Here is a 21,718-nt window from a genome sequence, read left to right as displayed (position 1 = left end):
CCTGAGGGTGGCAGGAGGCGCTACATAACCCCGACACCGCCATTCCCACCCCGGGGCGCGCAGGTCGAGGACTCCAGTGCTGACTGCGAAGAGTTCCAGGACTTCTGGAACTGGCATTACGCCAACAGCATCGCCTCGGATGACTCTATTCTTTCCCAGACGAAGAGGAGCACCGGGTCGAGAGCGCGGAGAGCGTCCTGGAGGGCGTCACAGAGGAGGAGGCGGAGGCGGAGGCGGGGGCCGGGGGGGCGGGCTGCTACGGACGCTGGTGCCGCACGGAGTGAGCGTCGAGGAGGCGCAGGAGAATGACCGCAATGGCCGCACCAGCCTTTTTGCCTGCTACCACCGCTTTTCGGATCCCGTGGTGGCCTTAGCTTAGTGCCCCCATGTTGATGTCAACCGGCAGGACAGCGAGGAGAACACAGGCCTGATCACAGCTGCAGGCAGGGGCTGCCCAGGCCCCGTGGGCACAGATGCAATAGACACCGGCTCTCAACCTTGCGCTTCCGGCGTTAGCATCCCCTGGGCTGGCTCCTCCGAGCTTTAACACAGATCTGGTGGAAACCCAGGGCAGGGCTGCCAGACCCTGCCCCTGGAGGCTTGCTTTGAATAGGCCTGGGGTGGGGACCAAGAATGGGCTGATCCACAGGTTTCCCGGTGAGGCTGATGCCGCTGGCCCAGGGACCCCACGGTTAGGACGCGGGCTTTGAGGTGTTCATGCCTGATGACGGCCAGGGGCCCCTCTCTCTGGGCATTAAAGAGCAGCAGAGCCACAGACCCCAGGAGAGATGTTGTCAGAGGGGCACAGAGGCATCAAGGAATTAAAGTGAAAATGAAGAAAGCAGCTGAGCATCTGTCCACTACTTTCCTGCGCTGTGTTACTGAAGAGGCTGTTCGGGCCCAATCAGGGCAAGCTGTCATCACCCCTACTTGTTGAACTGTGTCCCGGGTCTTGACCTTGAACCGAGGGACGCATTCGGGTTCAGCGCCCTTTTGAAAGCCTCCATGCAGGGTCCAACGGATTGCATCCGAGCCCTCAGGCTAGCAGGGGTCATGTCCGCACGAGGGACCCGCCGTGGGACGTCGCGGCAGGAGTGGGCACTTACACGTCCGCCTCGTCCACAAGCTGCTGGAGCGCCGGTGCCCGGAGCGGTTCCGGGAAAAGTATCAGCCGGAGCCACAGTCTGCCGCTGAGACAGCGCGCAAGCCCTCGGGCTCCTAGAACTGCCTGCAAAGGCTCCGGGACTGCGTGCGGTCCGCGCTGACTCCGCGCTTCCTGCTGGGCCCCGGGACCGAGGCGCCCCAGACCAAGTGGTCAGGATGACCAGGAGCCTCTAACAGCCCCCCCGTGGCCATCGTGTGCCAAACCGTTTGCCCCGAGAGCCTCCCGTGCGTGGGGAACAGGCGACTGGCGGTGCAGGAAATCCCGACGGAGCGCGGGGCCCCAGGCAGAGGAGGCGAAGGAGGGGGGCGAGGCGGAGGGCGCAGCGCAGTGCGGGATCCCGGGAGGGCACCCCTCTAGCCAGCCTCCCGCCTGCCCTTCTGCCGGGGTCCCGGGGTCCTGCTGCCCCGCCCCGCGGAAGCCCAGCCTCCTGCTTCTGCAGCGCCGGCGGCTGAGCAGCTTGCGGCCTGGCGTGGTGGTGCCCCCGGTCGATCTCAGCCAGGTGCCCACGCCCACCTTTTATCCCGCGGGAACTGCGCGGAAGGGCAGCACCTGGACGGCGGCCATCTATGGCTCAAGTGACCTTACAAGGAGGCCAAAGAGGAGAAGCCGAAGGCGGAGGGGACCCACGAGAAGCGCCAGGCCGCGGCGCAGAAGGAGAAGCACCCGCTGCCCTGAAGAAGAGGATGCGGGTGCCAGGTGCGGGGACCCGGCCAGGGCGAGGCCGCAGGGCCGGGCGTGGAGTGGGAGGCGACTCCGCTGCACATTACACCACCGCAGTTCCCAGGACCACCAGGCCAAGACCATTTCCAAACTTTCTGTCCAGGCTGCTCCCAGAAGCGGGCTGGTGAAGCCACATTGGTTCCCCTGACACTAGCCCCCCAGCAATCAGTACACCTAGCGGGCACGTTGCCTAAAAGGCTCCCCTTAGAGAACCTCAATTCAGATTGTTTTAAAGCTCAATTTGTTAAAGGGTGTTTTCTGTGTAATTTTGCATTTTTAATCATTATTTATTAAATTTGCTAAGTTTTACAAGTGGTAGGGCCCCTTATATCCAAGGCAGTTTTAATACACTTGCCTGAAGACGTTGTCTAAAATACTGTTTCTAGCAGTAAATATTTATGATATCGGTATGAGTTGACTCAGAAATTATGGGATTCTCCCTTTTTTGGCTGTTTGTTTTGGGCTTTTCTTCTCATCGTGGGTGTATGTGCACACTGGATGTTCTTATTAATTAGATTAAGTGATAGCAGATATTTCCATTCAGTGGAGACATGGACTCATTCAGCCACGTGATCAAGTGAGACAGAGAGATCAGAATTCATTGTATGTTTTTAAAAGTCTTATCCATACAGTCATATATTGGGGAAAATGCTATATCATCAAATTATAAAACAATGTAGAGACAAGCATGTATATATTGCTAGAATTAAACTCATTTTAAGCAAGGGGTTTTAGATAAACTGGATAGAAAATCTTTAACATATTAAAAATAGATATGAGAAAAAACTGTCGTTTGATAAAAAGGGACAGATTTCAGAAATGATTACCAGAAATACAAAGTCAAGCCATTTGTGCTCTTTAGTAAGTCAAATCCATGTATCCTTAAAATGTAAAAAAGATGCAACAAGAGTAAGCAGCCCAGAATGATGCAAATTATAGGAATGGGGAGGAGGCGACTTTTAGAATAAGTGATGAGGATGGAATGGGAAGCAAACTTGTTATTGGCAGATTCTCCTGAACTGGACCAGGCAGCCCCCCATCTTCCAGACTCAGTTCGAAAGAGTCCCTTGTGTGGGTATTTCTTTTAGTTTTTTCTTTGAGGACTGCACTTGGTGTTTAGTTCATCCTCATGCTGATGTCATAGAATTTCCGAGATGTGGAGCCTTGGGCAGGGCAGGACATGGGTGTGATTTGCCCTGGGTCACAAGATCTCAGTGACAGTTTTAGGTGCACACTTTTATCTCCAAAGTGATATGGATATCACCTTTCTCAGTGATTGAATTAGAATTTATAAAAGGGCTTTTTCTGCATAATGTCATATTTTTAATTATTATCAGATTTGTATCATTCTAATTTTGCAAGGCATGGCACAAAAGCTGGAAACACAGGCAGAAGTTACTAATTATAATGACTGACCATGTGGGTTGTAGAGTATCTGTCACATATGCACTTTATTTCAGTATTGATTTAAATACGTGGACGCACAGGATCACAGACCTCTTTGGAGGCTCTGTACTATGACCGTAATAACCCTAAATAGCTCGTGATGCAGGGTGTTTGTCTCAAGATGTGGCCAGGGCTGGTGCAGCCTTCTTACTCCCTTCCACTTAGCACCATCAGGCATCGAGCAACCAGGGATGTTACACTGGCCTCTCCAAAAACCCCACTGGACAGGACTGCAGGCTGCACCCAGGCTAACGGGAGATTGGTGCATTGATGATACAACATTTAAGATCAAACTGCAGTGAGTTTTTGAGAACTGCAGATATTAGTTCACTGTGGGTCACCCTCATGGCCAAGGTGTTGGGTTGGCCACATCCTCTTGAAGAGAGAACTGTGACTGACACTGGTTATCTTTGGGGGTTGACTTTCCTGATGCCTGTGGCATTATGGCACTTTCCTGCCACACGTACATAACTCACAGTATTACCGAGTCACCACAAACCCCACCTCCACCTCTGCCAGCTGAGGACCCAGCCGGGCAGCACCATGTGGTCTCCCAAGCATGCTTCTCAAAGCCGGCTATCCCTGCTGCAAAAGTTCTTAAGGCACTGGTCCAGGGAGCCGAGCTCTGGGCCTGTCCTAAAGCTCCGCAGGTGACTGCACTGTAGCCAGCATCGAGAGCTGAAGCTCTAACACAGGGATTTTGAGAGGCCTCAGTGCCCTTTACGTGGTACTTCCAGGACACCCATCCTGAGTCCCACAAAGGGCTCCACCTTCCCAAGCACCTCTAATTGTCATTGGAACAACCTGGGTCAGGAAGCTTCTGCTCAGGCTGATGTGGCATCTGACCCTTGGTGGGTTGCCAGATATTCCTTCCTGTTTCTGCCATGGGAAGTTGGCACTGGGAGTGGTATGAAGTCCCCACTTCTACCCTAAGCCTTGGGTGTCTGCTGCTTCAGGCCAAAAATGGACGTTTTTGGTCCTGCTTAGCTCCTACCTCACCACAACCCATGCTCAGAGTCTCCAGGTACGGGTGGAACAGCAATGGCAGGACAGCAAATGACTGGCGATTTCCCCAGGTCCCACACTGTTCTGGAATAGACACATTGGGGCCCTGCTGGCAATGTGGTCCAGCCTTATCCAGGTGCACAGGATACCCTGGGGCCAGCACAGGACTTGTCAGTGATACTCCTGGTGTCCACAAAACAACTCCAGAGATGCCTGCATTTTGAAAAGCCTGCTGAGCCAGCAAGTGTGGGGCAGGACACAGATTTGTCTGGCAAATCTGAAGGTGAGCTGGCCACTTGCCTGGTGACTGGAAGCGGCTGTTACCTGGCCAGTGCATGTGGCTCAAGGAAAAATGACAGCTGCACGAGGGCTCTGATGGCACTGGGAAGCCTGACCTCACGGGAGCTTTGGTGTGGCCTCGGTGGAAAGACTGGATTTTGAAAACCTGCCAGCGCTACCTGAAAAAAGGGTCATTCCTGATTGGACTGCCGACTCTCCCCTTTCCCTCTCTAGACTCGCTCTAGCAGTGGCCTGCCTGTGGGCAGCCCTTTGCTTTCGCCCACGGGGTAAGTCCAGGCAGCTTCTGCAGCTGTGCTCATGGCCTCTGGCCCAGTACTTCTCATTTTTGCCATGAGGAAGCAGATATGCTAGTAGAGGCCAGTGTCAGATGGGAACCGTTTTGATGGCATCTTGTTCAGTGTACTTAATGGGGTCTCATATGGCCAGAGGACCCACTATGAGCACTCTGCCCACTGTGGCATAGCCCAAGTCTTTCCTGAAAGGCAGTGTTGACCCAGGCGGCTCGTATAGAACCCATCTGGCCAGGTCTAGACCATCTCTGCCTCTGACCTGCCTTGGCTGCACAGAGGGACCCAAGAGGCCCAGAACCAAGAGGATTCTTTCCCCGGGAAGGGCTCCCCAGTCATTCAGCCTATAGTCCTTGATATTTGGCTGAAGGTTACCCTCAGATTCAACATCTCTGGTATTTCCCCAAGTCTGCCTATGTTTTAGATACTCTCATCAATGCTAACAAAGTATAGTTTTTGACGAAACTGTTTTGTCATAATACTACATCCTTCTAACGTAAAGGAAAACAATGAAGCCATCCCTCAGGTAAAGCAATGGTCCGTGTTGGCCTGATGCTTTATGAATTTTGAGAGGTAGGCATGGAGGCACCAGTTTTTGAGAAAAAGTTCTAGAAGCTGGTTTAGAACTGCACGGCTATGGATACACTTGATGAAAACTGCAAAAGGTTAGGACAGGCCCAGAAATATAACCAGCAAGCCCACAAGCCTTCGGGGCATTCGAAGAAATTTGAAAATTACACCTCATTCAGATGAACAGTAAAAGCCAATGTGCTGGAATTCTCTTTGTTCTGTCTGGAATTTGAGGTTGTCCAAGGACCTGTGGTTTTAACAAAAAATACTGTATGATTTTTTTTTTTTTTTTTGAGACAGAGTCTTGCTCTGTTGCTCAGGCTGGAGTGCAGTGGAATGATCTCGGCTCACTGCAACTTTTGCCTCGTGGGTTCAAGCAATTCTCTGCCCCAGCTTCCCGAGTATCTGGGATTACAGGTGCACACAAATTTTTTTGTGCTTTTAGTGGAGATGGGGTTTCACTATGCTGGTCCAGCTGGTCTCTAACTCCTGACCTTGTGATCTGCCCACCTCGCCCTTCAAAAGTGCTGGAATTACAGGCATGATCCACCGCATCAGGCCGAGTTTATGAGTGTTTTAAGGATTGAACAGATTCCTGCACAGGGTTTCAGGTTTTGAGTTAGGTCCTCTTAGTATGAGCTCTCTTTTCTGAATGTAAACCTATTTGCATTGTCATTTCCAAAAATGCAGTAGGTTTCTGGGTATCGTGAAGATACTGAGTACAGATACAGTTGTTTAAATTTCATAGTGTTTATTTTGAAGCGAGAGTATTGTTATAGTTTACCAAAGATATGTTCCTCTTCAGAACGTAGGGCTATTTTGGGATTCCCAGCAGCTTCAGTTTTTGATAATCAGAAAGTTAATAACCTTAAAGTTAATATTTGACAGTAAAAAAAAGTTATTCCCTCTTAACTTCTAAAAATCATATATCTAATGTTTAAAAATATGGAAAAAATCTGATAATGTAAAAGTATGGGAGAATTGTGGGTCACAGAATAAAAACTCACTTGATAAACACTTTCTTAAAGTAAAATAATAAAAAATGTAAAAGAAAAAGTAAGAGCAAAAGGTAACATTTACATAAGAAAATTAAAAAAAGAAATGAAGAAATAATTCCACACATTGCGTTTAAGATGAAAACTTTTAAATGGTTCAGAAATGAAAAGTGGTCTTAAACTTTCAATTATTTTGTAAGTGATGATTTAAAAAAATAAATATAAGACATATTCTAACTTAGAAAAAGGGGAAATCACATAAAATTGACATTAGAGAAGAGATGTGGAATATTCAGAATCTGGGTCTAGGAAAGAAAACATTCTGTCTTTCCAATCCTAAAAGTAGGATGATGTGTGTGAAGCAGCGGAAATGGAAACACAGTGGTGTTTTCGTCACTATGCAGCCCTTCCACAAGCCAGACATCTTTTCAAATTGTAGGCAGTTGAAGAGTAGCCTCTGAAAATATGTATCTAAGTCCTAATCCTTGATACCTTCGAATATGTCCTTTTGCAAATAGGGTCTTTGTAGATGCAATTAACTTGATGATCTCCCAAAGAGATCAGTCTGGATTTAGGCTGGGACATATGTCCAATGACTGGTATCCTCATAGAAGAAATAAAAGGAAGAATCAGCCACCAGAAGTTAGCAGAGGGGCAGGAAGTTGATTTCCCCTCAGAATCCCCAGAGGGAACCAACTCTGTCAACGCGTTGATTTTAAACTTTAGACTTTCAGAACCGTAGGGGAGTAAATTATTGTTTATTTGTGAGTTTATTACAGCAGCCATAGGAAACTAATGTGCAAATGTTTTACACTTCCTATTTTTCTCCTCACAACTCTATTAGGTCATTTAATCCTTGCTGTTCCATTACTTAGTAGGAATACTGGGGCTGGGCATGGTGGTTCACTCATGTAATCTGAATACTTTGGGAGGCCAAGACAGGAGGACTGCTTGGGCAACAAAGTGAGACCCCCATCTCTTAAAAACAATAAAAAGAAGAAGGCCGGGCACAGTGGCTCAAGGCTGTAATCCCAGCACTTTGGGAGGCTGAGGTGGGCAGATGAGCTCAGGAGTTCAAGAACATCCTGGCCAACATAGTGAAACTCTGTCTCTACTAAAAATAGAAAAATTAGCTGGGTGTGGTAACAGGTGGTTGTAGTCCCAGCTACTCAGGAGTTGGAGGCAGGAGAATCACTTGAACCCTGGAGGTGGAAGTGGCAGTGAGCTGAGACTATGCCATTGCACTCCAGCCTGAGTGACAGAGTGAGACCTCATGTCAATAAAAAAAAAAAAAAAAAATGAAATGAAACCAGGAAAACTAAGAATTTGTATAAGGCCAGATACACTAGCTCATGCTTGCAATCCTAACATTTTGGGAGGCTGAAGCAGGAAGATTGCTTGAGCTCAGAAGTTCAAGACCCACTTGGGTAACATAGAGAGACCTCATCTCTACAAAAATAAATTTTAGCCAGGCACGGTGGTACATGCTTGTAGTCACAGCTACTCTGGTTGCTGAGGTGAAGGCATGTCTTGAGTCCAGGAGACCATGGGCCTTGATTGTAGCACTGCACTCTAGCCTGGGTGACAAAGCCAGACCTTATCTCAAAAAAATAAAAAAATCATATAGCTTCACAAAGTCACACAAGTAATAAAAATATCAAAAATAACAAGATGCTTTTAAAAAAAGATTCAAACAACAAAATACATTGTGTAAATTGAAAATATCTTTATGAAAACAAAAGTTGCAATTGAATATTAGGAAAATTAAAAAGTGCTGTTGAGCACTTTAAAAACTTTGTAGATCAAGGCTGCCACCTGAAGTTGCCAACAACATAGCACTTTTCGTATTCTACACTAAAGCTTTTCGATCAACTTGTAGATACCATGCTCTAGATCAAACTGCATAACATCTAGGACTTTTCCTCCAGAAGTTCACAATTTGCGTAAACAGGGAAAGAAAATAAGAGAAATACCCACCTGAAGACTCTATAACTGGTCTTAACAGTGTTTGCAGGAAAATTCATTTATTCAGCTCCGGAGCTCTATGTCCTCTGGGCTTTCTTGATGACAGTTGCAGTTTTCTGGGGTTTCCACATTCTAGTAAATTCTCAGTGCCTCCAAAAGAAGGCTGGAATGAGACTGGAATGAGACTAGAAAGGTTTATCCAAAAGAATAAACCTTGCTTATTGGATGCCACTGTATTGTAGGATGTGTAAAGCCCCTCCTTGATTAGGTTTCTGCTATACACAGTACCAAGGAAAGGAATTACCTTCCCATCATTAATTAAATTAAGTCAAGGTTTAATCTCTGAAAATAACCCATCGCGAACACCCTCTGGTGCTAGTTTATCTTGTGGTTGATTTTTAAAGAACACCTGCATTCAAATTCCCGTTTGAGTTTCTGGGGCCCAATATCTACTCCCATTTCTGCTCCCACACATCTGACAGTATTTTGATATGATATTTGAATATACATTATTTAATTACTTGATAATTCCTGCCCTTTCTTCACTGCAATCTAAGATCTTCTACCATACACGTTTCTTGTAGACATGTAAATCCCTCAGTACTGATCACTTTTTTTTACCAGCCTTTAGATTTGAGGATCAAAATGCTAATGATTATTGTGGATGGTTTGGGAAAAAGAGAAGTAGAGGCTCCATGTCTGGCACTTCTGGCTGATTTTCTTTTAAATTTAGGGAGATGCAATGGGTACTGCACAGAAAAAAAAACTATTCAGATAATTTTGCTTAAAGCATTTTGATTAAATTCAAACTAATCAAAATGATATCTTTATTTAAATGACAACATATTTGAACAAATTTTTTTAAATTTTCATTTCTAATCAATATATAAATATTGCACATTTTTATGAGGTACACATGATATTTGAATACAGTATACATTGTACATTGATAAAATTAGGGTTTGACAATATCAGGTTTCATATTTATAAAACAGGTTTCTACCATTTAGAAATTTTATATCTAAAGTTACCAACTACTAATTTACTGAATATATCAAATAACAGGATATTAGTAAACCTAAATTAATAAGATGTTTAAATAAATTTTTATTCTTAAAGTACAGTAAAACATGTGACTTATTTTGGAAATTAAAGAAAAAATCCTATGGACAAAGATGTATATCAAGGAAAACACGTACAGAAAAATGTTAGGACTAAATTTCTTGGAATAGTAATAATTTACTGATATTCTTTTGAAAAAAAATAACCTTTCTTTTCATATCTTATGGTCTTTTGTAAATGAGAATGAACTTCTATTTAAAAAGAAATGTTTATTTTTACAAGAATATATACCCAGATACATACCTTTTATATAACTTATATAAATAATTTAAATGTCTATAGTTATAATTAGTTTTATGTTATTTAAAAATCTGAAAGATTATTTGATAAAGTCAATAAATTTTGTATATATTTGTTTACGTTCTGATTATTTAACTTGGAACATATTTCTAAGTGAAAATTAAGAACTTCCATTGCATTAATAAAGAGATACTCATTTTGTTGGTTGCCGATCCACTCTAGTGACTGTTTCTTTTGCCGTGCAGAAGCTGTCACTGGTCATCAGAGAGATGCAAATCAAAACCACATTGAAATACCATCTCACGCCAGTTAGAATGGCGATCATTAAAAAATCTGGAGACAACAGATGCTGGAGAGGATGTGGAGAAAAAGGAGCACTTTTACACTGTTGGTGGGAGTGTAAATTAGTTCAACCATTGTGGAAGACAGTGTGGCGATTCCTCAAGGCCTTAGAAATAGAAATTCCATTTGACCCAGCAATCCCATTACTGGGTATATATCCAAAAGACTATAAATCGTTCTACTATAAGGACACATGGACACGAATGTTCATTGCAGCACTGTTTACAATAGCAAAGACCTGGAATCAACCAAAATGCCCATTGATAATAGACTGGATTGGAAAAATGTGGCACATATACACCATGGAATATTATGCAGCAATCAGAAATGATGAGTTTGTGTCGTTTGTAGGGACATGGATGAATCTGGAGAACGTCATCCTCAGCAAACTGACACAAGAACAGAAAATGAAACACCGCATATTCTCACTCATAGGTGGGTGATGAAAAATGAGAACACATGGACACAGAAAGGGGAGTACTAAACACTGGGGTCTATTGGGGGGAAAAGGGGAGGGCCAGTGGGAGGGGGAGGTGGGGAGGGATAGCCTGGGGAGAAATGCCAAATGTAGGTGAAGGGGAGAAACAAAGCAAAGCACACTGCCATGTGCGTACCTATGCAACTGTCTTGCATGCTCTGCTCATGTACCCCAAAACCTAAAATCTAATAAAAAATTAAAAAATAATAATAATAAAGAGATACTCATTTTCTCTATAAAGTAATTAAGTGAACTATTATTAAATTATTTAATTGGCAAATGTTAAGAAATGATGATGTCCAATACTGCTGATAGAATGTAATGTGCACCCTTTTATACTGCTGATGTGACTGTATGAGGTTATTGGAGGATGTTTTATAAATATGCAATAAATTTTAAAAATTTTTCCCCTCTCTCTCAGTAATTGTAGATCTGAAGAAATATCTCAAGGACTTTATCAGACAACAGTAGGCAAATAGGAAACATTACTTTAGTAATATTTTGTGCCACTGCATATAATCTACATATCAAACAGAATATAACTTTGTATTATTTTTCAACAAAAACCCGAATCCTCTGCATTTTAAGACAACCTTATTTTATTTGCCGGGTGATGTAATAAATTGAAGTGTGACCCCAATAATTTATGTGCAAGTACCAACATCTGGTACTTGTGAATGTGAGCTTATTTGGAAATTGGTTCTCTGTAAATGTAATTGATTTAGAATCCAGGGATGAAATGTTTTTACATTTACAGTGGGTTCTAAATCCAATGACTGTTGCCTTCATGAGAGAAAGAGGAGGAATACTTGGGACAGGGGCATAGTTTCTTATGATTATTCATGTAATTTTTCTGATTATGTCAAGTATAATATATATTAAAATGCAATTACTGAGGAACACTAAAATAAGCTATTTAAAAAATTATTATTAACCCCTAGTATCATAATTAATGTTCTTGAAATTGGAATATCTTGATTTAAGACCCACTAGTATAACTCAGTGCACAACTTACATTGTGTGTTGTAATGTTTCAAGGGCTCAAGGAACCCTTTTTTAGTTTTCTTCTCATTATGTAAGAAATTTATGGCAGGGCTGAATCACATTTACCATTACACCAGCTTTCATTTATTTTTTCCATACGATCATAGGGACTGTATCACTAAGTATGCTATAAATGCTATTTATAGAATGTTCCCTTTTATAAGATGAAAGATTAATAAAGAACAAAATACTGCCTGTAGAAAACCATGCCTAAGGATGAGCAAGGTGGTTCACGCCTGTAATCCCAGCACTTTGGGAGGCCAAGGTGGGTGGATCACCTGAGGTCAGGAGTTCAAGACCAGCCATCATGGTGAAACCCTGTCTCTACAAAAATATTAAAAAAAAATAGCTGGGCATGAATGGTGGGTGCCTGTAATTCCAGCTACTCAGAAGGCTGAGACAGGAGAATCACTTGAACCTGAGAGGTTGCAGTGAAATGAGATCGCCCCATTGCACTCCAGCCTGTGCAACTGAGTGAGACTCGGTCTCAAAAAAAATAAAAAATAAAAAAGGAAGACCATTCCTGAAGGGCACTGTGTGGTCATCACTTCAGCAGGTTGACACTCACCCTTGTAAGTGGTGGAATCTGTCCATCAGTCCAGTGATGGGTTGCATACTGAGCTCTGAGCTGACACACTGGGGCACGTGCTGCTGCTCTGACTCACTCCTTTAAAGAGGAAAATATGATTGAGCTTTCTAATACAAAGTCTTCATCACAGTGTTTAAAAAGACATAACCATTCTAGGGAGATTCATCTTTAAAACCCTTTCCTCATATAGCAGTGTACCACCACGTTCATGGGATAGGATTGCGTCATTTGTAGGAAATCTTTCTTGTCTTCTTTCTTACTTCATTCACCTACCACCTGGGAAAAACTAGTTCATGCACCTCAACATTTTTATGACTTGAAATCCACAGTCATAAATAGATCTGCTTCAAAAACTACTGCATTGAGTCCAGGAGCACATACATTCATTAGCCATACAGAGGAAAAAGGATAATTTTTGATAAAGCAGAACAGGTATACACGTGCCAACAATTGGAGTTTCCATAAATTGTGTCTTCACTTTGTTAGAAATGGCTTGATTCCTTTCATAGCTCTCATGCTTCACCAGTTTGCATCGAAACCCACTTACTTGATCAATATGTCTCCCAAATCTCAAAGATTTATCTTAGGTGTTTTGTTATCTGAACCATTTGCTCTTTTGCTTTTCTGAAGTTGCTGTAAAATCTTTCTGCCATCCTCTGTAGGTTTCTCTAAATGTCGTTTTTCTTCTTATGGGGAACTGAATGCAGCATTTTCTACTCAGCTCTGGTCATCTCTGCCCATAGACACACATTGCACTGCAGGGAAATTGATTTCCCAGATGACATATTTACTCTGACTTCATTCTCCTCCACTTACACCTCCTGTATTCACTTTGATTCATGTTTTTTTTTAATCTCTTTTTTTAAATTATTTTAACAGTAAAGATAAGGGTCTCACTGTGTTGATGGCCAGGCTGGTTTTAAACTCCTAGTCTCAAGTGACCCTTCTGCTTCAATCTCCCAAATTATTTGGGATTATAGACGTGAGCCTCTGAGACTAGCCTGACTCATGTATTCTACCAATAAACTACCTACATTAACTCATATCCTCCCTCTTCTCAAAACCATGTAATAAATCACTCCTCTCTTCTTTTAATTGTTTCTGAACAATACTAAAAGCCCAATTCATTTTCTCCTCAAGCCAGTTTCATTCATTTTATGACTTCCCAAAATACCTGAAGAAAGGTTAATATTGATAATTTCTTCAATATATATCTTTTGTTATCTGAAAGCCTACATGTATCTTTGATATCTGAAAGCCTACACTTGTATTTTATTGTATATATGTTGGGATATTTTTCTCCACACTTGGTTTGCACTTTAATTCTTGGATGGTATATTTTAAAACACAGAAGTCATCATTTTTCATATAAACTAACTAAATTTTCTTTCTGAATTGTTCTTTTTTGTTCTGGTTAGGAAATATTTCTCTATGAGAATATTTGTGTTCCCTTCACCTTCAGAACAAGAATCCATCTGGAAATGAACTGTGTATGGCTTGAGGTAGGGGTCAATATTCAGTTATGTCCATTTGAATATTTAACTGGTCCAGCATTGACCTGATCACCTTGTAAATGTCATTGCAGAACAGCACTCTAGTAATGCATGAGTATTTGTATGTGAGATGAGAATTACAAAGGAAAGCACAGTATAGGAGGTCAGATAACATTACCCCAAAGTATAGATTCATAAATTAAACCCATGGATAAGTTTAATATTGTTAGATGAAGAGAGAAAATATTTCTAGGTTACCATTGAGTCTTTATTCCAAGTTTTTTTCATGAAGCACAGTATTTCTATTTTCTTCCATTGATTTTAACTTTATTTAGACACCTCTGTCATCTATTATTTCACTCTGTGACTTGACATTCAGAAATTTAAAAAAACAAAACAAAACAATATATTCTAAGCCATGCACCATGGGTAATGATTTTCCAAAAATGATTGAATAAAAACAAATGTACATTGTTTTAGTGTTTTCATTCAATAGAAACAATATTGAGTTTTTTGACATTAGAAGGCGACTAAAGACATTAAATATAACTTATTTGTCCTTTTTGATGAGGCACAAAAAGAGAGCTTCCTGAGATAAAGTTGCTCCCATAGCATGTGGGCACATTTCTGATTTGTCTCTGTTCAGAAGTGACTACAGAAATGGATAGGCCTGAGAGGAGGTGAGAAGGAGCAATTAGTGATGATGTGTATAAGGGAACTTTGATCAACATCAACAAAGCTCACGGTTCTATCTTCACAATTCAGGAATACTCCTACTTGGTTGGTAGGTCTTGGAACATATTGTACCATAAGTGGGGAAGTGGTAAAGAGACTGCAGTGAACATCCTCCTTAACACATCCAAGAAGAAAGAGTCCCTTCTCTTCATCTATCTTGTCTTTCTGTCTCTTCTCTTTCCAATAATTGTTACAGACTCCAAAAGCCCAATTGCAAGAGTCCCCCACATGAACCTCCCAGTAATATTTTCCAAATGTGAAAGTCTGAGCACCCCATGAAAGAAAACATCCAGGTGCTGCAGTGATATTGGGATCATCTTGAGGGTCACACCCAACATTCATGCTTCTCAAATCTCCATGGAAGAAGATATGACTATTGGCTCTTTCCAGATGCAGAGTAATATCAACTGCAAAAATTAAAGAAAAAAAAGTACCAACATGTAAAAAAAAGAATTTAGAATTCTTGAGAGAAAAGTTGTTCTATCAAGAACTTACTTTACCAAGAAATTTGAAGTTACAAGAACAGGACAATTTTGATTATGACATCTAATAAAGTATAAGGATGATTAATATTCTCTACAGGAAAAAGAAAACCCTATAAACAGACACCGAAAATTTATTGAAAATTCAAAAACTGAGAGTCAAATATAAGACCAACCTCTTTGAATCCAATTTCCAAAGTAAAAGTGAAATATTAAACACCCTGAATGCCCTTTAGTTATCAGCATCATTATTAAAATATTTCTTGTTCTTAAATACTACTGATACAATTTTGACAACAATGGGAAAATTTTCACTTATTCAAGCCCTGCTCCAGATAACTGGATAAAAGTCTGTATGTCCAAATTATAAGTGGTAACTTAAGGCAGATTTTTACAAAATGTTTTATCAGTAACTCTGGGGACTTCCCTGCTAGCTCTAGACTTAAATTAAATTTTAGATTCTACACATACTTCTTTATGTTATAACAAAACTGAAATTTTCATTTCTAATTTTACTTCCTATTTATAAAATAATTTCTTCTTCCTTTTTATATATTCAGTCAATTTTTTACATTATGTGAATAATATATATTTATTGTAAGAAAATACAAATACTCCAACAAACTGCAGTGAACTCTATTCCAGAAAGAACTGTTTTTAACAATTCAAATAAAATATAGGAAAGAAACATAAATTTTTAATGTAACATTGGGTGATTAAGCTTCCATCTGAGCATTGTTCTATGTATTTGACTTTTTTCTCATATCATTTTTTTTTTTACCCAATAGATAACTCAACACATGTGAGCCCAGAACACATTCGTTTTTCACCATCTTTTACTCTTCATGCTATAAATTGTACCATAAAACAAAAGACAGATATAAAAGGGTTGATTGTTGTATTGTTCACTTACTTCTGAAAATAAAAATCTGATGAAGGGTAAAATATTACCCTCATGATTCTAACAAGAAGTAATACATTGTGAGAATTCTGCCGATGGGCTGACACTCACCTCTGAATCCACGGAGCTTGTCCACCAGTCCAGTGATGGGCCCTGTACTGAGCTCTGGATTCACAGGCTTGGGCACTTGGAGCAGCAGGAACTCACACCTGCAAGGAGAAAGATGAAGTTACCACATCTGCAGCCAAAATGACGATAATAAATAAAAATTACTACTTTTATTTAAAAGACATTTCATGAGAATCCCTTAACCTACACATTTGCTAATTCAAAAATTATCAATCATTTTCTTTTTCAAATTCATTCTTATTCACATTTCCTTATTTTTGAGCACAGTGGAAAAGTCTATCTGAGTCAGAATTCAATCTGATCTTTCTTCTTATTGCACCACATTAGTAAGAATCCTTAGTCTTAAGACCAGGAGAATATTCAAGAATGAAATTCTGGGTTCCAGACATCACTAGACTTTCCGGAAATCACTGTCTGGAAAAGTGGGGTTATTTTTAAGACTGCTGCATCTGTTAGTTCCTCTTCAAGACTGGGGTGTTGAAACTTTCTCCAGGCAGGGAGATCCACCTTTTATAGCTGAGGTTTTCTGGAGGCCTATACAGTTCTAACATTCTGTCAGTTTGTTACATCTATTTTTCAGAATTACATATCTATATGTAAACAAGAAATCATCAACATTATTGACTGCAAAGATACTTTCCCCCTTTGTCTCTGGCTTCCCCTGGTTGACTTTGTAGCCATGTAGAAAACGTAACACTTTCTCTTTCCAATATGCAGGCTTTTGAGCAATAAAAAGGAATTTAGGAATAGAGATGTTCACTTTCTTTCATTCTTCTTTATTTTTTGTTTATTGTTTTGTTTTTGCAGAACTTTCATTGAACTTGTCTAGTAAAATCACTATGAATGTTTGTCGCACTGCGCTCCCCCAAACGCTGAGTCCCTGGGATTTCCTGGGCTGGGTCACGGTTCAAGACCCGTTCAGTCTCAAGTTCAGCCCTCTCGGGTCTTAGTTTGCCGGTTCAACAGGGCACCCGTAACAGTGCGCTTTTTCTCACTCATAGGCGGGTGATGAAAAATGAGAACACATGGACACAGAGAGGGGAGTACTAAACACTGGGGTCTATAGGGGGAAAAGGGGAGGGCCAGTGGGAGGGGGAGGTGGGGAGGGATTGCCAGGGGAGAAATACCAAACGTGGGTGAAGGGGAGAAAGCAAACAAAACACACTGCCATGTGTGTACCTATGCAACTGTATTGCATGCTCTGCACATGTACCCCAAAACCTAAAATGCAATAAAAAAAAAAATCACTGTGAATGACAATATAATAGATGGCCACATGGGGTGGGGGATGGAGAAAGTACAACCAGGAAAAGGTGGTATCAATACTTGAATCAATTATGCCTCAGAATCAAAGTTCCTGCTTGATATTTGTGGAAACTGAAAAAGCATGTGCTTAAATCTTGGTACACACTCACCTGTATAATATGTCTCCGAAAGCCTGTAAAAGGAAAAAAAAAATAGGAAGTCTTAGTGTTTTCCACAAGATACATCTTCCACTATGTTCAGTGTGAGATTTGGAGGCAGTTTCCAAAAACATTATTTTCCTATCATTTTCCCTCCTGGAAAGCATTTTCTATTTTTTTTCTAATGAAAATCTTAGTCTATAATGTTGTCATGAATTAGTGTCCTGATAAAGTCTAAGTCTTGGAGACATTTTCTATACATGTGAAGTGAGAGGAGGCCCACAGAGTCTATGCTCTGCTGTAACTATAAAGAAGCTACTCAGTAATTTTCCCTAAGCCCTGTCACCAAAATGAGTGGACCACAAAATTTTATTAATGCAATCCTAGATTTCCCCAAATTCTCTATCATGCCGTGTCTCCAAACTAACCTGAATGAATCACTTCTCATTGTATCCACTTTCAAATATTCTAAATATATCATTGACTTTTGATGGGAAATATTTTTGGGGGCCATTACCTTGACCATTTCACAAAGTTTTGTTGCTGGTGGATAAAGTAGGAGGGACCTTTTGTCTGGTAGAACATTTAGGAGGGGTTATACTCTCCCACCAAACCAGCATTAGTTAAAGAAATGTGTTTTTGGAAACAAATCATGGAAATAAAGGGGGTGATGAATTTCAGGAGAGAGTGAAAGCACTCTGCATATGAATGTTCAACATCCTGATATCCCATGGTCAGTGCACAACTGAAGTAGTTCCACATCTGGTTTATAGCCCATTTCCTTCAGCTCCTCATACATTCCTCTTAACATCTCTCTCGAATGTTTCATTCTGGCTTTGCTTTCATTGAGTTGCTGAAAAATGTCCTCGCCATTTTTTTGCAGCCTCTCCAAATAATGTTGCCCTTCTTCATGGAGAAATGCCGGCATCTTCTGATATTGAGCTCTGATTGCTTCTGTCCTTAAACTCACATAATTCTATAGTGACAATTAGACAAAATAGAAATGTCCATCTTCTCTTGAATTTCACCAATTCCTCTTAGCATCCTGAACATCCAATATTTTAACCCTCCATCTTGCCAATTCTCAGATTCCACAACATTTTATTTCTCATTTTTTCAGCATTAATATCAATATAGTTGCTTTTGCCCAGTTACATTTTCTTGATTAATGATAAAATGTTTTCTAAGATAGTTACACAAAAACTGATTTCTCTCATCCAACCCACATTTAAAGAAAGAAAACACAGTTCTTTTTTAAGAATTAAATTATAGAGCTACATTGACTAGATAGGAAACTATTATTTCTATTTTGGAGAATTGGGGCAAGAGATGTAAAAGCATTATATAAGAAATAATGAAATGACCACAGACTTGCATTTTTGATTCAGCGTGTTTCACCTAGCATAACATATCCTAATAAGGTTTCATATATTCTCTTCCAAACTTACTCTAATTTTTGTGGTTCCTCAAACCCCTAAATAAGCTCAAAAAAATATTGCACATGCTCTTTTCTTTACCTAGAATTCTTTACATATACATTTCTAATATATATACTTATATATATATTTCATATATAGGTATATGTAAATATATATGATGAATATGTTTATCTGTGTGTATATGTATACATATATATATGAATATATATATTTGTGTAAGAGTAAGGCAAACATAACATATATATATATACACACATACCCTCCTTTTTAAGATTGTTTCAGTGTAAATTTTTTCATGAGCCTTCTTTCTGACCACTCTACTGAAAACTCAAACCCTCATCCCCAGTCTCTGGCCTCTGTGCTCCTTTTCTATTTCCCTGCTTGATTATTTTCCAAAGACACTACTACACTCTACCATAGCATGTATTTCAGGTACCTGCATGGTGACGATTTGCTTCTCTCATTTTCATTGCAAGATTTGTATATTTACTTTCTTCTATGCTACTAAACTTTCTAATGTTTGATAGACACTGGGCACTCATAAATATTTTTCAATGAGTTAATATTAGAATAAACTGATAGTAGGTATTATAGTCTCAAGATAAACATCTACAAAGAAAAAATCATTTCTAGAATTGTTCTCAAGTCTTTAGAGTTCTCTATTAGATACTAGTTTCCACATTTCTTGCATATTTATGTCTGTATCAAGACACAGATCTACATTTCTCACCACTTTTCCCATTGTGCCTTATGTATTATTCAGTAATCACTAGTTGAGATACTTAATTTTATGCTTTCCCTAGATTTGTGCTGTTGCTCCTTCTGCCTGAAATTTAACTCACATTTCAAATAGACTTGCCCACCAGGATTCAAATTCATGCTGACCCAGCTTCAGACGGTTCATTTGAAATTTCCATGACTGCCAAATAACTTTTATTCCCAGATTTATCCAAGCAGCACATGGGGAACACTGTGAAATGGCCCAGTTTCTTGTATTGGTTGGTGTATTACTACAGGTTTGCATGAAAACAGATGAGAATGCTGGGGTAACACCTGTGAATTGGATAGAAATCCTACCAACACAAATGCCCATCAATAATAGAATAGACAAGGAAAATTTGGCATGTATACACCATGGAATACTATGCAGCCATAAAAGCAATGAGTTTGTGTCCTTTGTAGGGACATGGATGAATCTGGAAACCATCATTCTCAGCAAACTGACACAAGAACAGAAAATCAAATACTGCATGTTGTCACTCATAGGAGGGTATTCAACAAAGAACACACGGACACAGGGAGGGGAATATCACACACTGGGGTCTGATGAGGGGGTTAGGGAATAGTGGAGGGACAGTGGAGAGTAGGGAGGTTGGGGATGGATAACATGGGGAGAAATTCCAGGTATAGGTGAAGGAGGGATGTGGGCAGCAAACCACATTGCCATATATGTACCTATGCAACAATCCTGCATGTTCTGCACATATATCCCAGAACCTAAAGTGTAATAGTGTAATGGAAAAAACATACATATATACATAAGAAAAAAATATATATATATATATGAAATCCAACCAAGGAGTTGAAGTACCCTACATAAGAAAAAATTAGGCTACTTTTTCTCAACCATTTTTTCCTTTTTTAATTGAGTTCCAGAAACATTAAGGTTTGAGACCAAAATTCTATTTTAAAAGTCACCCATTTGTTCACCATCATTTCCTGGAGAAGACAGAGTACTACCGTCCTAACCTTCCAGCCTCTGGCTCTTGTCGTTTCCATGTTCAGGTTTCTGTGATTTTCACAAGCTTTTTCTGATAAAAACTGCATTTTCTTTAGGAGCTTCTCCTGCAAAAGAGTTATGACTCAGAGAACCAGTAAAGAAAATAAAGTATACTTCACATTCTGATATACAAAAGGGGCCCAGAATGAGAGACAAATCAGCCCAAAAAAATAGTGTTTGCTCTGTTTCTCTTCATGTTTGTCAAATCTGAGAGGTTTGAAGCCAAGGAAGCTCATAATAGAGATGCTCAAAGGGACACAGAGATGGCATCATCCAATCTCCAAGGAAATCTACTTACAAGAATTTTATGTGTACTTTGAGAAACAGATCTTCAGAGGCATCACTTACCTCACATTCCTCAGCAGCCCGGTCAACGGGACAGTGTCTGTGTCTGTGATCCAGGTGCTCCTGAGAGTTGGAGCACAGCAAACAGAGTAAGCTCTTGTCCACTTCACAGAATACCTTCTTTGTCTTCCTGTGAATCCCACACTTTTGCTCCTCAGAGCTCAGGAAATGCCAGAGGCTGGCTTTTCTGACACAGGAAGCCATGTTCTTCAAAGTAGTATTACTTTTAAGTTCTCTCCGCCGTATCTCCGTCTTGCATATAGAGCACTGAGCAGGAGCTGGGATGTCCGGCCAGCTGACGTACAAACAGGGCCTGCAAAAGTTGTGTCCACAGTCTATTGTGACGGGGTCTAGCAAGCAGTTCATGCAATTGGGACAGGCGATTGCCCTGTGCAAGATTTCCAAGATTACAGAATTCATGTTTCTGAAGAAGAAAGAACAGTATGTCACTTTGGGGTCTGGGTTGGTGAAAATCTGTGAACATGTGATATGTGATAGCTAAATGTTCTTCTTGACAGTGCTCATTAAATCTGAATAAACTATTTCTTTTGTAACAAAAATGAAAAATTCATACACAAGGAGAGTCTTCAGGCTTTATAGCAGACATTACTGACTAGATGACTCACAACTTCTACTCCTAGTTTCTGCCCATAACATAATGCAAATCTATTTAAATACCTCTTCCCTGGATGTTGATATGAAACTTGGGTTATAGTCTTAAGTGGTCTAGAGAAAATCATGGT

At 40.6% G+C, this 21,718-nt stretch overlaps 1 protein-coding gene across 2 annotated transcripts; it reads right to left on the bottom strand.

Annotated features, from left to right (window-relative positions):
- Positions 1 to 9,231: 9,231 nt before the first annotated feature.
- LOC100395141 (tripartite motif-containing protein 51) lies at positions 9,232 to 21,395 on the bottom strand. 2 transcript variants are annotated; one of them, XM_017978512.5, is made up of 7 exons: positions 20,979 to 21,395; positions 20,600 to 20,695; positions 18,158 to 18,387; position 18,109; positions 17,424 to 17,446; positions 15,991 to 16,088; positions 14,008 to 14,903 (listed from the first exon to the last, which is right to left on the bottom strand). In XM_017978512.5, the coding sequence occupies exons 1-7, from the start codon at positions 21,393 to 21,395 to the stop codon at positions 14,404 to 14,406; spliced, it is 1,365 nt and encodes a 454-aa protein (XP_017834001.4). In that variant the 3' UTR covers positions 14,008 to 14,403. The 2 variants fall into 2 exon arrangements, 1 of the variants encoding a protein (XP_017834001.4); XR_004731186.3 differs by lacking the exons at positions 14,008 to 14,903; positions 17,424 to 17,446; position 18,109; ... (1 more) ...; positions 20,600 to 20,695; positions 20,979 to 21,395 and adding exons at positions 9,232 to 12,346; positions 16,196 to 16,325.
- Positions 21,396 to 21,718: the final 323 nt, after the last annotated feature.

The sequence above is a fragment of the Callithrix jacchus genome, chromosome 10 (assembly GCF_049354715.1).
Source record: "Callithrix jacchus isolate 240 chromosome 10, calJac240_pri, whole genome shotgun sequence".
Taxonomy (NCBI): Eukaryota; Metazoa; Chordata; class Mammalia; order Primates; family Cebidae; genus Callithrix; species Callithrix jacchus.
The sequence above is the reverse complement of the archived record's forward strand: the minus strand, read 5'-3'. Positions and strand labels throughout refer to the sequence as shown.